General features: G+C 44.4%; 1 protein-coding gene across 1 annotated transcript in view; it reads right to left on the bottom strand.

The window, feature by feature from the left end:
- The window catches only part of CDHR1 (cadherin related family member 1), a 74,397-nt gene that overhangs the window by 36,673 nt on the left and 21,468 nt on the right, over positions 1-16,256 (bottom strand). The window contains 5 exon segments of the mRNA XM_075758696.1: positions 437-487; positions 1,298-1,443; positions 10,096-10,191; positions 10,959-11,341; positions 13,353-13,512. Coding sequence (XP_075614811.1) covers positions 437-487; positions 1,298-1,443; positions 10,096-10,191; positions 10,959-11,019 — 354 coding nt within the window. The 5' untranslated portion in view covers positions 11,020-11,341; positions 13,353-13,512.

Below are 16,256 nucleotides of genomic sequence, written 5' to 3'. Positions count from 1 at the left end.
CCACCACCTTAGCCTAAGCAAATCTTCTTAATGTCACGCCAGAGAAACACTGCGGGGGTGGAGGGACAGTCAGCCCTTGGGTGTCCAACACTAGTTCCTATAAAGTCATGCATTTCTCCAAAAAGCCTCTAGATTTTTCTTAGCTATGAATCCTACTGAGCTGACAGTGACACTTCATAGGAAGCTGCTGTAATTCTGCAGGCCACTGAGTCAGTCTTTCAGCTCACACTACATTGTAATTATCCTCAAATAGCTGAGCAAGGAGCTGGAGTGAGACCTGAGTTACTGGGAGTTCAGTGGCTCTTGAAACAGGAGGTAAGACTCTAATGAGATTATGTTTTCTGGTAAAATGAGATAGTCCCTGTAAGGTAATTTAATAAGAGGAGGTATGTGGGGACAGACATTTTGACAAGCTGCAGCATAATTAAATACTCACTGTACTCAGGCCATCCGAAATACTAACAATAACTTCAATCTCATCTTCCTTCTGAAAGCCAAGAAAATTCCTTTGTTAGAGTGATGATGTTTGCCCTGACTGGAAAAGGGACTGCAAATTTAAATGTCTCTCAGCAGGTAGATGAAAGTAACAACTAATACCACAAAGCAATCACAGCAGAGGCTAGCAAGACCCCTCAGAGGCTCCAGCTGTGGAGCTCCTTGGACTTTCTGTGGCTACTCTCCAGAGACAGTTGGTCTAGGAATCCCTGTTGTCCACAAAGTGCTAGTGAAAATCAGTCGTCTTTTTCAAGAAACGCTCCCTAAAAAGGCACTACTAATTCAAAATTCTTCTGTCTCAGTGTACGGTATTTTGAAGGGTTTACTAAGTACTGCGTACCCTTCCCTGCAAAGGAGACATGAAGGGTTCAGTGCCTGTGTTCCCAGAATAAGGCTGCCTTTAGGCCACTATTGCTGGTTACATGTGGGCTTACTAGAGAAGTGTCCTGGAACACTGCTTATACAAATCTCTACTTCCTCCTAATGACAGGAGAGTCCCCTGTCTGAGGATTAGAGGACTGTAACTGCCCCTAAGCTTTTGATGGGGTGTGGGAAGATAGGAATAAAGAGTAAATTTCTCTTTTGGCAAAAGCTGGAGAGACAGCTGCTGGAAAATTTGATAGCAGTGTCAGTGGCTCAAGTCAACTGGAAAACAACATGATGGGTGAAGTACAATGTCTCAGAATTGCAAAGTGTATTAGATGTTTCAAGGGCAAATAAGTTGGCATTGGCCCTCAAAGCCACAGATCAAACTAAACTGAAGGAAATTCCATGAAAACAGAGTGGTGCTATTTCACTGTACCTCTCTGTCAAGCTCCTCGATCAGCGTAACATTTCCAAGGTTCTTGTCAACAGAAAAGTAGCGTCTTGATCCAGCTTCGTAGGCCAGGCCATATGTCACGGGATCTCCTTCTGGATCAGTTCCATTCAGAGTGTACACATGGGTACCTGAAAAATTGGCATTCAACAGCATCTCCCTGTGGTTACTTCAATCAATGAATATTTCACTGATCTGTTCCTTTGGAACTTAGCTCCCCTGCGGCAGGCAAAGCTTTTGTGAATCAAACCCAGTTACTGGGAAATACGGATAAGTAGACAGCTCAATAGTCCTAATTGCCACTTTTTAGTCTACTGGTTAAATTGAGTTTTATCAGGCTGGTTTCTCTCACGGCAGGTCCTTTCCTGCGGAACTGCACCTGGATCAATACTGTTCACATCAGTGTTTACACAGATGACAAGCTCTTGACTAAGTCTCAGCCCAGGTGACTCAGAAGCAATGCTGTCATACGACTGGGCAACAATCTCAGCAGTACCAAAAGGCCCTCACACACCTGTGTTCCCTCTAGGGGAACAACAAAACTACAGACTAGCAGGCAGAGGATCCGGCAGCTGAAGGCAGCACTCCCACAGGACTGGACCCAGGCTCTGAAGCTCAGGAGATGCAAGGACATTTGCAGACTTTTCCACTTACAGTACTAATAGATGCAAGTCGTCTTTCCTACCGCTCCCCCTCATTAGCTCCCTCTCATTAAATTCTCTGCTTAACACACCCACTCACACTCATACCAATGAATAAATTCTCTAAACTCATCAATGTATTTCTTTCACAAGCTGGGAAAGAGAGATTGTTATTTCTATTTTTAAACATTTGAGAAGTTGGTGTCAGTTTTTCCAGTAAACTGACTTTGTTTATCAGAAGTGATACTTCCTGGGGGAGTTATAACACCCACGTTTTCAAAACATAGTGAGGGTTTATTAGTATTATTTTTTTAAACTTACATGTTGTCATTCTACTGTGCATTAATATCTTCATCCAAGTAACTTCAAGCACTTTACAAATAGCAGTTAACTGAGCTTGAAATATAAAACACCATTGCTGTTTCCTTCCAATCCGCTGTGCCTAAAATACTCAAGTTGCAGAGGTTCAGAACAGAAACTACTTTACATCTTACAAAGTCCTCTGCACTGGAAATACTGTAGCCAGGTGACTCACTGGTTAGTAGTGAGTTTTGCTTGTGCATGGGACACAAAGAGATGATGGAAGGGTCCCTGCTAAGAAAGTTAGCATAAAGTTAAGGAAGAAAACTGTTAAAGGGAACCCAGAAGACTGCAGTTTTAAACTACTTTGACCCTGAGTTTGAGAGATTTTTAATTCTGTACTCAAAAGTTGGAATCTTTTTCTCACACCCTCTCTGCAGTGGCAGTGGAGTTTTCCACTGACTAGCTTCTGTTTAACTCTAGAGCTTTGGTTGATGTCCTGCCCACAGCACTGAAAGGTCAGCTTCTGGAAGCTCAGTTTTGCAATACAACCTCTCGTTTGTCATTTGCTTATTCCTTGGCATGCAAAATGTGAAGCAAACAGATGAGTGCACTTAATGGACATGCAACATCCAGGCCTCGGTGGTGATACTTAGAAAACATGGCTGTTGTCTTTGCATAGCAAGAGATTATGCCACACCAAGTGGGATCTGTGCTCACTTATGAGTAAACTCTCTTATCATAACTACCAAGGCAGTATTTGGGCAACTTCGTCCAGAAAAATGTTCACACTGCAAAACCCAATGGGCCCACAGAGGCACAAGCAACAGATCCTGTTACAAGCTGGCTCAGCCAGCCAACAAGTAGTGAAGATTTGCAAAACTGGTTCATAAAACTACACAACAATTTCCACATTTTTCTTGGACTTTTACCACAAAACAGAGTAGAAAATAACAACACATCTCTAACTGAGATCCCCAAAAATTATTAGGGAAAGTCAATGAGCGATATGATGATTTTGAACTGTGTAAGTACAAAGAAGTGCAAGGAGAGGAATAAACTGGGGTTGATATAAAATAGCGTCCCAAAAGGACACCTGCCTCTTGATATAGCTGTTTAGCAAGAGACAGAGATTTCAAGACTGTTGAAGGTTCTCCAGTGCTAGCACTGACTGCATTTATTCTTGTTTTTCAAAAGCTTTGTCTTAATATCACATCTGGGGCCAAATGGAGTATTAAGGTGTCAGTTGTCAGCACTTCACTGACACCATTATCAACGCAGTGCTTTTCTTCAGCCTTTTTCAGTCATTAGAAGTTTTTACTACTCAGGTGCTGTTCTGCCCCCCCCCCCCTTCTTCACTTTTTGTGTCCCTTCCACTTTATATACCGCTGGCTGTCCTGCCTGTTTCTAGCTCATGTAGATGTCTGCAGCAGCTGCTGAGCAGTGCTGCCTGCGCAGTGGAGAAACAGGATGGACATCACAGCCTGCATCTGGGGTCTCTTGGAGCATGCAGGCGACCACCAGGCACATGGTCTAGTGCTGTGACTGGGGCTGCCCCGAACTACCAACAGGGGTAGTACATGAACTGCAAACCACTCCTTGGGGATCACAGGGCATGTGCTGGAGAAGAATAGACTGTGAAAGTGGATTCATTTGAACCTGGGCTTGTTCTTCCAGTCTTTCCAATTTTCTCCCCTACGTTTTCTAGGAATTTTCTTATAAGGAAAACAGAAATTTTCTTGATGCTAAATGTGAGAAGAAACATTGATATTGGTACACATTACTGAGGTTTCTGAGCAAGTAATGAAGGACATCATTGATCTTTACGCTGGACTGTTTGCTTCCTAGATAAAGCTGATACTTCTTCATTTTTCATAATACAGGATGCTTGTGTGCCTTTTGAATTGGATTGTGGATCAAAATTTCTTTTCTAGCTCATTATAATTCCTAATTTTGTCTGAATTGTAATTTCATTGCACAATACTCTCCGTATCATTAACACCCTGGGAACACTTCTCAGCACAGTGCTAATGCCAATTAAAAATCTCCTCTCAGTGTGCTGCCTCCACTTGCTGAAAAGGAAATAAATGACAGAATCAGCTAAAATCTTATCAGTGAGTACCAGGTAAACAGCCTCTCCATGTCAGGAAGATAAAGTAAAAGAAGAGCCTTTGCCCAGGGATACTACAAACGCTATGTAAGGGCCTTGGTTGGGAGAGCTGGATGCTCCGAGTACTTAGGGGATGGTGCAGCAAGCTGGAACGGGGAACTCCTGGGGAGCTGCACACTGCTCTCTGCTACAGTTGCTTCCAGGAGCCACTCCAGGCTTTCACCCCATTTTCCTATTCCATCTTAAAAGTCATTTGCTCTTTGCTCCCGCCACTCAGGCTGAATAGCTGTCCCATGATGCCACTGCTCCATTTTACTTCATTTCTGACAAATTTATTCATGCCCAGCCTCTGTTCATGTGGTTTGGGGCTGGTTTTGCCCTCTCACTGAAGACACGCTCTCCCTCTCTGCTGTGTGTCACTCAGCAATCAAATCCCCTCCCTGCCAAGTTAAACAAGCCAGACACATTTGGAACTTGTGCTCAGTTCTCCTCTTGTCCTTTGCCACCACAGCTGACATCTGTTAACAAGATGCTGAGGGGGACATCCATAGCCATGCTGCCAGGACAGGACACCTCTATTCCCAATGTCAGAGCAAATACCATCTCGCATGGGGTTATGCGACTGCTTTCCACCTGTCTCAGCCAAAGGCCCATTTCCCCACCAGAAAAGGTGATGGACAGTTAACACAAAAAGCCTACAGATGGCTGGTTTATACTCCAAGCTCACCTCAAGCAAAGGGGAGTTCAGGCTCCCGGAGGGCATGGACCACACACCAAGATTACCGCAAACATGGCTCCTTTCCCATTCACTACCAGCTACCACTCCTTCCTGAGCACAGCCAGGAGACTCCTGCTCCCTCCCTGCACCCCTGGCACACTGTGCTGGCTGGCAAAGCAGAGACACAGTCAGGGTCGGCAGCACAGCAGCCGAAACAGGCCCCACGGCTGCAAGCACCTGTGGCAGGGAGAGGGGGGTACGGCGGCAAGCGCTCAGCATGGGGCCCAAAACACCACCCCATGGACAGCAGCAATTTGTCCCCCCGGCACTCACAGCAACCAACTCCAAGGAGAAGCCACCTGAGGGCAATTTTCTGATTTATCTGCAGTTTCTGCTAGAAGAATAAAACCAAAAATGAAGGCTGTAACACCTGCAAGTCCTCAGTGCATCTCTGTGCAGTGCTCTGCTTTGCAGGGGCGCTCCATTTTGTGCAGCGTTAGCTCTGCTGCAGTGATGCAGAAGGCAGGCTGTGTTTAACAGTTTTGCTCTGGCAGCTCCTGGCTTTTCTAGCTGGGAGATTTTAATTTCTGCAAAAAGTTGAATATTTTTTCACATTCAAAAAATCTAGCCTTTCTGGAGTCATCTGAATACGAGGTCTTGGTCGGTCTCCAGATTTCAAGACACAGCTGGGGCTAAATTGTTCATGTCTGTCCTTTCTGGTCAGAAAGGAATTATCATTTAAAAAAGAAGCATGTTAATTCTTTCACTCAGATATTTTTTTGTGATAAGGAGGGCTGGAAATACAGTGTGGCAGAAAAAATTCCTTGCGGGTTCAGCTACTATGTCTATGGCAGGTGAAATAGAGAAACACATACAGAGAAATGGCAGAGTGGCAGGGTGGGGTCGCTGAGCACTGAGGGAAGGACCAGGAAAGACATTAGCAGGAACTTGCAGCAGTTTGGGGAGCATTAGTTGGATCAGGGTGATAGAAAGAGGGAAGGAACAGTGGGTACCAGAGGGCTCCCCACAGCCAGCTGTGAATGATGGGAAGAAATGAGGCCAGGAGTGCGTGGGAACAACAGGAGAAGCTTGAAGGACGGAGGGACCCGAAGTGGACAGTCAGCCAGTGGTAGGTAGCACTGCTGGCAGCTGTCACTTTGATCAAAGAACTGCCACTGCGAACTGGCTTTTAACGGGGGGGTGTGCGCGTGTGCGTGCATACTTGGGGAAAAACAGAAAGGAAAAACATAAGTATGAGAGGCACATGAAGATCTCCAGAGCACCGATGATGCTTGGGCTTTGAGAGAGTAATGAACTTAGGCCTTCTGAGTATGCTTCAAATCCCTTGCTCTGCAGCTGTTCTCAGTCCCCTTCTGTCCCCACTATGAGGGCTTAGAGGGATTAATGAGGTAAGATGAAACAACCAACCTGAAATAGCATCCCACACATGCCTTAAGATGTTGTTTAGGAGCACACATACATTTTGTATGTACACAGGCAACTCTTTGCAAAGATCTAATCACCCTTCCCTGCCAAATAGCCACACAAACTGCAACTGCTATTTCAGTTCATAACTTTTCCCATTCTTCTTAAATCCAGCACTGGAAGGGGCTGCCTGTTTTGGCCTTTCTTACCTCGAGGGGTTTCATGCTCTGCAGCAATAAATGGAATCTGCAGACACTTTCAAGCTTTCACATACAAATAGTATTTGCTGGTTTGATGATAATTTATGTCACAATGTATGTAACTTAGTAGATCACAACTATCTGTAAGTAAGCAAAATTGCACAAGGGAAAAGAAGGTCAAGTTAAGGATGGTTTGAGCACGATAACGTGATTTTCTTGAATTGGATGCATTCATGCAGCTGCAGCACTGCAATTTCTCTTTCTACAGTCACATAGAGAATCCATCATCTCCTTTTGGTGCTCCAAAATGTTTCCTGTCCCTTGCCTACAGACGCTGGAATATAACTAACACACACTACTTTGCCAATTGCTTGTAATCTCAGTGGGGCCAAAGACTGTAAAATTCCTGGAGGTTTATTAAAGCTGCTGTCCATGGCATTGCTCAGATCAGACACTGGCTGCTGCCAAGAAAAGCATCCTGCCTATGACTCCAAATTTTATGTAAGCACTTGGAAGACCCAATGGCAACCTGCCCATTTTTGAGCACCTAAGCCTGAGCGAAGCCATCCAGAATCAAACATATGGAAGTTTTAATTCCCCTGTTTTGTCACTGATCATTCTGTTCAAACTGAAAGATGACTGCTGGACTGTGGATGCTCGGGACTGCACTCTGACACAGGAGACCAGATTCCTTCTGGAGATCAGAACAGAGGGATGAAGAGTAATAGCCTCCTCTGCGGTGCAAGACCCGACACTGGGGCCACTGAAAAGGGCCACCCTGGCAGCCATTTAGCATGGGCAGTATGTGAGCCCTCACTGAGCTCTGGCATGAAGCTCTGACTGGGGTCTGATGCAAACACTGGTCCTCTCGCCCTGTGCAAAGCTGAACGTGCACCCAGCACCACAGCACTGAAGTGCTGGCGCCATTCATGCGCTCCTCTGGGAGCCTCCCTGCCAAAGCATCCCTGAGGAGCGGCTGTGCTGACGTGGGCAGCGGGTAGCAGCAGCAGTCTGCATTAAGCAAACCCCAAGCAGCCACGTCCCAAGGAAACGTCTCAAAGTGCTTTCAGAAGAGAGGACCCTGCAGTAGTCACAGCTTTCCATCAAGGTGTTCTGGGAATTGACCCAAGGAAGCACTGGCAGCTGTGTGGCAAAGCTACAACATTTGGACTTCTCAAAAGTAAGGTCTTATCTCCCTTTTGCAAAGGTTTCTCTAGGCCCTTTGCAAAAGCCTAAACTCAACACTTCCTAACCTTTCACCTCAGAGAAATGCTTTTGGTGGCACCTTTGGAGCTTTAAGCCAGAAGTTGTTTCTCTCTTGCCTTTTAAAGCACATTCATACAGCACATTAGAGGTACAAGCCAGTCAATGTAAACACACGTAAACACATTCTGGATGAAGCCAACACACATGAGGCACAGCAGCACTGAAGATGGAGCAGCTTGAGCTTTATCACTGCTGCAACCAACGCATAAACTCTCCAGGGACCTCTACGCACAAAAACACTAACACAAGCTCTGATCCCTCCCACTGCTGTTTTGCTGTCGAGGCATGCACATTCTCCCTTTTTGCCTGGAGCCCCAGATCAGATGCACTGGGTCCCAGTGCTGGAAAATGATTGCTGTACTTTGCTGGTGCAGGGAGCGCTGTCATCTGAGAGACCGTGTGGCACTGCAGTCCTGATAGGAAGGACATTTGTGATTGTGTTGCGGCACTATGCCATCTTTAGCTCCCCATCCCCAGGCAGGTGGCTCCCAGCGTGGCAGGGAGAGGCTGATGCTCTGTAAACATCTGCGAGCTGACACCATACCAGGGGATGGAAGTTTGATGGCAAGCGAGCTGTGCTGCCTGCGGTTTGAGTGCTGGGGTTGGCAGACACCGCCCCAAACAAACTGGGTCAGGGTCCCATCTTGTGGCTATCTGGCATTACAAGCCTTATCTACACTATTGGACAAGTGATTCCACGGGCTAATCTTGCTCCAGCAACCAGCAGAGCTGTCCGGATCACCAAGGCTGAGCAAGTGGGGTTTCCATGTGAATCTGGGCGGAAGTACAGCAAAAATTGCAGCTCCTTGGTCTGTCTCTGGCTTTTGCAAGTGCCACTACATTACTGTTGGCCTTCAGCTGAGGTTTCCACTTAAGCTCGACCAAGCTTATAGCAAATCCCTGCTGCATCATAAGCAAGCTCTTTTTAAGTTCATCGGCTAGATGCGTCACTTCTATGCCTTCTCCCCTTCCTCTCCTCTGGTTGAGCAGGCAAAGGAGAAGCCACTGCTTCTCAATCACCCCTCTCCTAGCATGCCCAGTGTGGATCTTGGCTGGCATTAACACTGTTGGGCCAGAAACGGAGACTTTGAGCAGACTCAGGTAGCTGCTTCCCAAAGCAGTGAGTGACCCTGCTCATGTTTAGGAAGGCAAAGGTAGTAGCATCAGTTTTGCAGAGGAGGCTGTGCCCGCTGGATCCTTCCCTCACCCTTGCCTCCCTCAGCTGCCTAAGCCCTGGGAAGGGGTTTGGGGGCATCCCTCCACACAGCCCAGCCATTTCCCTCCTCTATGCACGAGGCAGCTAATAAGTGGGTGCTCTGGTACTCAATTTGCAACAGTTAAATACTTTTCTGATTTAGCCTGAAAAAGCTACAAACAGGAGCAAGTCCTAAACAAAACTTCAGTGCAGTGTTTGAAGAAAAGCTGGTGTTCATCGCTATAACGTATTTTACATAGTTTTTAAATGTTAGGAAATTATTCTTCCCCTCTGGAAAATACTGATTATAAATCACCTTTTTGTTCTTATTTAATTTTTCTTAATGCAACTATAGTTAAAAGAAGCATAGACAGACTGCCTCAAAATGCTGAAAGCTGAAAAACAGATCAATTTTTGAATTTTCAATAAAACAAAACTAGACCTTTTTAAAAAACATCAGTTGTTTAGACAAAGTAATTTTCACTCCAGGTAGAAACATTTTCCACCAAACATGAAAAATGTGATAACTGTTTAAAGAAAATCATGCCTCTATTACTTTTCAATGTACAGCTTGCTTTTACCAAGGCTAATTACTAGCAATTAGGCTTTCTTCTCATAAGCGTTTACAGAAATTGTAAGAAGTCCCTCACCACCATGAATTTATTTCTGACCCCAAAGGTCTGCGCTGTGATGCTGTGAATAGACTGGTGGACCGAGAAAAGGGGAGCTAAAATTCATGTTTTGAATTAAAGCTACAATTCAAACATGTCATTTTACATTGAGGCCAATTAAAAGCTTGAGAGAAAAAAAAAGTAAGACCAGGGTATACAACAACAACAACAACAACCTAAAACAAAACACATGTTGCTGAACAAAAGAGCAAGCAGCTCCAGTTTCACAATTTAAACATAATAATTTTAATACTGACCAACAGGTGTGTCCTCTGAAAGGCTGAGAAGTGCCATGTTCCCGTTTGTGCTTCTGGCTCCGTTATCAAAGAAATAGGGGGCATAATTTGCCTGAACTGTAATTAAAACAAAAAAAAAAAAGCCAAAGAAAAGCATTTTGTAGGTGGCAGTTATTTGGCTTTGTTACCTGACTCTCAGCAAACATGAGTTGTTTTGGGAATACTACAGGTGTGTAACATACCCAGTTGCTGCAATAGACTTTGAGAACTATATCTGTACAGATATTTTCAATAAAATTACTTCTACATGCCACTGTGCCAGCATTCACGCAGCAGCAAATAGAGACAGAAAGTATATAGGAAAAAAAAATTCCAACAGAAACAAATCAAGTAGCAGGATCTCTCTAAAAAAAATCTCCATCAGTTCCAGACAGCTTCATTGCAAAATTAATCTTTTCAGCTTGCAATGACTGCACACCTCTCTCCTACTCTACACATGCAAGTCTTAAACTTTCCCAGTGCCTCGGTACCTTACCCAGTATTCTAAGCATATACTGTCTTAAAATTATGCCTACTGCATGAGCAATTAGCCATAATTAAATAGTTACTTACTTGCTGCCAGACAACAGCAAACAAAGTTAAAAAAAAACAAGAAACAACAAATTAGTTGTCATTCTACCGACTGACTGTTAGAGATTCAAAATAGCCCATTTGAAACAAAACTCCAAATATAAAAACACCGAGGGTAACATTTGCACAGGGATCAGTTGCCAAGGAAAATATTTCAGAACAACATTAGCACATCAGTAAGGATTACTACAGGATTTAAGGTTATGCTTGTATACTGCTATATTTTTACTTAACAAAGTGATTATTGTACTCACCCAGGCAAACGTGCACCAAACTGAGAAATAAGGAGAGGGTGAAATGCCTTACATGCTTCATCCCACTGAGGAAACGGCCAATTTCTTCTGTTTCAAAGGCTTGAGTTTTTTGGTGGTTTATTTTTATTTCTTTTTTTGCTTTTGAAAGGTCCAGGAAAGTATCCTTCAGGCTGATGTAGTGGAGAAATGTGCAAGAGGCAGTAACAGATGCTAAGATGTTAAGCGGATGACACGTCTTAATTTCTGAAGAATTTAAAGAAGCTCCTTCCTACCACCTAATTAGACCAATTACTTTGCAGGGAGCTGTGGGACTCATTTCTGAGACAAGATTTGGAGGAATCACTGTAACTCTCATAGGTTCAGCTGTTAGTACTGTATTTGTGCTGTCCAAATACAAAAGTGAGAGAGAAGGTAAAATGGAAAGTTGTTTTCTTTCTGAACTCTGTCTTTAATTCTCTAAGGCAATCCTCTATTTTTTAGAGCTAAAAGAGGTTTCTCTTTATTTTAGCTTTGTTGATCTTGAGAAACTACAAAGAAAGAAAATCTAACAGCAACAAACAGTAAACGTGATTGTTAGTGTTCTAAAGGAAACAATCATATTTATGATAGAAAAAATACACACAATTGGATAATAAAAACGCTGAAGTCAAAATGTTCTTTTCATGAGCTGGGCCGATCATTTAATTCTTAAACTGCATCAGTTTCTGAAAGCATCTTTTACATTCAGCAGGTAATTTTTAACCAACACACTAAAAGGTGTGTAAAACCACTAACATATGGAAAACGTTAAAAAAGTAGCTTTTTTATTTACTTGTTTTGGTTTTCTGCACATAAAAGGTGTTTGCACTGATTTAAACTGTATATCATCCAATAAATTATATGTTTAAAAAAACAGCCACTCTGGGGACTTGTCCATAGACAAAGCTTTTGGCTGCTTAAAAGGAACTTCATCAGTGGTAATACTTAGGCTCCAATCAAGGATATGTTTACATAGTGGCTTAGCTGTTTAAACTTGAGCTGAGGCAAAGCACTTGCCCTTATAGATGTGTTAATGGGGTCTTCTGGTTTTTAATTAACAGCCTGCGTGAAAGAAATGTCTAAGAAATTAATCGAAGACTTCTGCATTGCAATGCTTTAAAATGTGACTGAAGCTACACTTTCTTCCTGGCAGAGCCCCTAGATGCTGGTGCTGACTGCATCCAGCACGGGTGCTGCCGAGATGGGTGCAGCCACCAGCACCCTGGCAGCCCGTGCCTGCACGCAGGTCTCCAGCAGAGCTGCTGCTGCACAGCTCGCTGCAGGAGGACCCGATGGTGCTGCCAACCCCTCAGGGTCTTCTCATGGCCGGAGGCCATTTCTGCTACAGCAGTGCCTCTTGGCGATGCTAAGTGCATGGGGCCATGTAACTCTGTGGGATGCTGTGTGTCCCGCAGCATCTGGCTGGGCTGCAGGCAGCAACCACTGCTCCCTTGAGAACAGGCCCGAGACAGACAAAGCAAGTGCAGAGCCAGGAAGCAGCTTCAGACTGAGCAACAGTGGAGACCAGCAGGTCAAGGGAGGTGATCCTGCCCCTCTACTCAGCTCTTGTGAGACCCCACCTGGAGTACTGCGTCCAGCTCTGGGGGCCCCAGTACAGGAGAGACAGGGAGCTGTTGGAGCGAGTCCAGAGGAGGGCCACAAAGCTGATCAGAGGGCTGGGGCACCTCTCCTGTGAGGACAGGCTGAGAGAGTTGGGGTTGTTCAGCCTGGAGAAAAGGTGGCTCTGGGGGGATCTAATTGCGGCTTACCAGTATCTGAAGGGGGCCTACAGGAAAGATGGTGAGGGACTGTTTATCAGGGAGTGCAGTGACAGAACAAGGGGTAATGGGTTTAAGCTGAAGGAGGGTCGATTTAGATTAGATGTTAGGAAGAAATTCTTTACTGTTAAGAGTGGTGAGGCACTGGAACAGGTTTCCCAGAGAAGTTGTGGATGCCCCATCCCTGGAAGTGTTCAAGGCCAGGTTGGATGAGGCTTTGGGCAACGTGGTCTAGTGGAGGGTGTCCCTGCCCGCAGCAAGGGGGTTGGAACTAGATGATCTTTAAGGTCCCTTCCAACCCAAACCATTCTATGATTCTATGATTCTATTAATTTTGGCTCCCTAATTCATCCATGTATTATCATTATTTGCTAGGGTTTTGGAAGAGAGGAGATAAGTGTTCCCTAGACAAAACCCTTCAGAGTCTCCCTTCCCAGCGCCTGCCTGCAGGGTGCAGAGCTAATTGTGGGCAATGCTCCCAGGCTAGCTTTCATCACACACATAGGGTAGGAACAGGCTGGGCAGTTTCTCTGTATTTTTCCTACAGAGGGAGCTGGCAGTTAGATCCTGCCACATATTTATAGTGTACTTTACTCACCAGTAGCTGAAACTGCAGGGTGAACAAATGATGAAGGAGGCTGTGGGAAAGAAGCCTTTGCTGCAGATGGAGTGCTGTGATGCTCTCGTGCTGCAGACGGAGCTTTGCTGCACCTTCAGATTCCCCTGGACCTATGGTGCTGCTGGGAGGACAACTCTGCCTGCAGAACAAATCAACTGTAAGACTCCCAGAAGGGTAGAAGTAAAACTCTTGTGTACAATATTAACAAAACTCACCATCCATAGTGGAACTTGCTAAGGAATGGTACAGAGAGCAAAAGCCTAAAAAGGCTCCAAAACGGATTAGAAATATTAATGAAGACTAAGTTCGTCGGTGACTCGCAAATGTGATGATACAGATGCAAACCCTGGCTCAGTAAGGCATTAAATTACCACCTGCCAGAAGCTTGAAAGCTAAACTGGGGAAGGCTCTTTGTCATCTTGATCTTTTTCCAACCACCTCCTACAAGATCAGACCTTTGGTGTGACTCCGTATGACTATTCTTGTAGAGCAGTGTTTGCAAAGGCTCCACGTCAAACCAATGCATGACTTCAGCAATGGCCTGTAAAGCTCAGGGGAACCTGCAGCAGGCAGCTAAGGAAAACAAATGTATGTTTAGTGCATTTAAATTCACGATATGGGGATCCAAAGCTGAAAACTGAGTGGGACTAGATACACATATAGAAGACAAATATAAAAGTAATCCCTGTTACAGATTTAACCATGCCACCACTGTCAAAAGTAGTATTAAACTACTGATAAAAATCACAGAAATGCATCTGTATAGTGCCCAAAAGGAAACATAAATAGCACCTAAATGTCCTCTCATCTGCCTCCTCAATCTGGAACTAACACCACACTTTTTTTCTGGAGAATATTTTCCTAGAAAAAGTGATGGAGAGCTTTTGTCAAAGTTAATAGCTGTCTGTTCCCCTGGTTGCATTCCCCTGGGGATCTAAATCTCTAGGGCCTGCATCTCCAAGGAAGCAAAATGTCTCACTCCTGAATTTCAATGAGTTTGAGCTCTTAATCCCCTTACAGTTTGAAAACCTAGCTAATACAAGTCTATGCACACTCAGATACACACCTAACACAGCAACACTCTGACAGAGTATTCTTTTCTGTCAGAAAATATGCCTTGATCAAAGCTAATACAGCTTGTGGAGCCAGGCTGATTTTGATGAATTTTCTCCTTGGGAAGAAAAGGGGCAGGAGGGGTTTCAGGAGAGCAATATATCTGTCCCGACAGTTTTAGGAATGGAAGGATCTCTCTCTGTATGTAGAAGAAATTGTCTATTTCATATATTTTTAGCCTATCAAGTAGCAAGAAACATAAAAGAATGAAATATACCCATCTGATCCGAACCAATTAATTTCTGTTTGTTTACTATTCAGTATGAAAACAAATCTAGAAAGATTCATTATTTTCAGAACAAAAGCTCTGCGTTTGGGTCACTGATTAGCAATATTAACCACCTGAATTTTTACAAAATAAAAGTTAAAATGTTGAAGGACTCTACAATAATGCAATGAATATTTTTGCAGGCTTCACCCCTTCTGACCGCAGCTTGGATATACCAGTACCGGTGCAGCATGGTTGTAACTGCTGTTTTGTGCACTGGAAGCCCCCTGGGATGCCCTGAGCCATGGAGGCTTCTCTTTCCCCAGCATTAACCCATATCCCAAACCAAAACCAGTACATTCCACGGCACAGGGGCCAGACACAAAAGTGACCACACAGAAGCCCCTGCCAGGTCCTGACCTCTTATCTCTCCAAGCTTTTGAGAACCTTGGAAAAAGCTGGGCCCCAACATGTTTACTTTTCTTAGCCCTAAACCCTAAATTAAGTCTAAGACTAGTAGTCTTCCTTAACCAAATATGGCTGACAAGAGATGGGCTTCCACCAGTATTGAAAGCTGCCCTTTTTTCTGTTTCCTCATCCCTGAATATGGGAATCACAGGCCCCACCAAGACAGTTGTTCTTGAGCCCAATCCCAAAGCCCAACCTAAAATGTAAGTCAGACTAGAACTGGCAACAGATGGCAACACTAAAACTGCACATAAAATGCCACGAGACCACAGCCCCTCACACTACGCAGCAATATCAATACCAGCCTGGGGTTTCCTCTGCAGGGGGGTGGGAGGAGGCCTGTTTACAGCCAGCCATGAGCAAGTGCCCCTACTTGGGCACCAGCAGCCCAGCTGGCACTCACTGCCACCCGTGCTGGCAGCCCAAGCAGAGAGGGCAAAGACAGAGCTGGCATAGAGATAAATTACTCTTTCCACATTGTGGGTGGCCCTTCCACCTCAGGGCAATCACATTAGAGCTGCCTACCTGGGGAATGCCTGCTTGGCATATAAATGTGAGGTTTTCACGAGTTGCATTTCAATCAGTTTTCGCATGCTTACATGCATTCACAATTTAAAAATAGGGAGAAAAACCAAAATTAAAGAAATAATAGATATTAAATTATCTTCCACAGTCCTGCTTTGCTTTATATTAACTACGAACAGTCTTCAGATTTTATGCCTGCTTCCATCTGAGTTAAAAACCCCTCTGTTCTAGACCTTGGACAGTATTGATAAGTAATGAAGTTCACATTCATGTAACAACAGCTCAAGCTACTCTTTTTCCTATGCTCATCTTCCAATTCTGGGTGCATATGACATTAAGTGTTACCTTGGAGAGGAATATTCAGCATTCTTTGTGTGTGCATTTGTGTGTGTAAACAAATTCAATGTAAAAAGCACTGCAAACTTTATATAAACCTCAGCATGTACAGAAAGAGTCCAAATTACACTCTGGCCTTCCCTCTCTAAATCACAGGATAAGAGGGGCTGTGGGAGTTACCATCAATACCTGGAGGCATTCTGCACAGTAGGATTCACTCAGAATTGCTCAAT

Source organism: Balearica regulorum, chromosome 7, assembly GCF_011004875.1.
Source record: "Balearica regulorum gibbericeps isolate bBalReg1 chromosome 7, bBalReg1.pri, whole genome shotgun sequence".
NCBI lineage: Eukaryota > Metazoa > Chordata > Aves > Gruiformes > Gruidae > Balearica > Balearica regulorum.
This window is presented reverse-complemented; position numbering and strand designations above follow the sequence as displayed.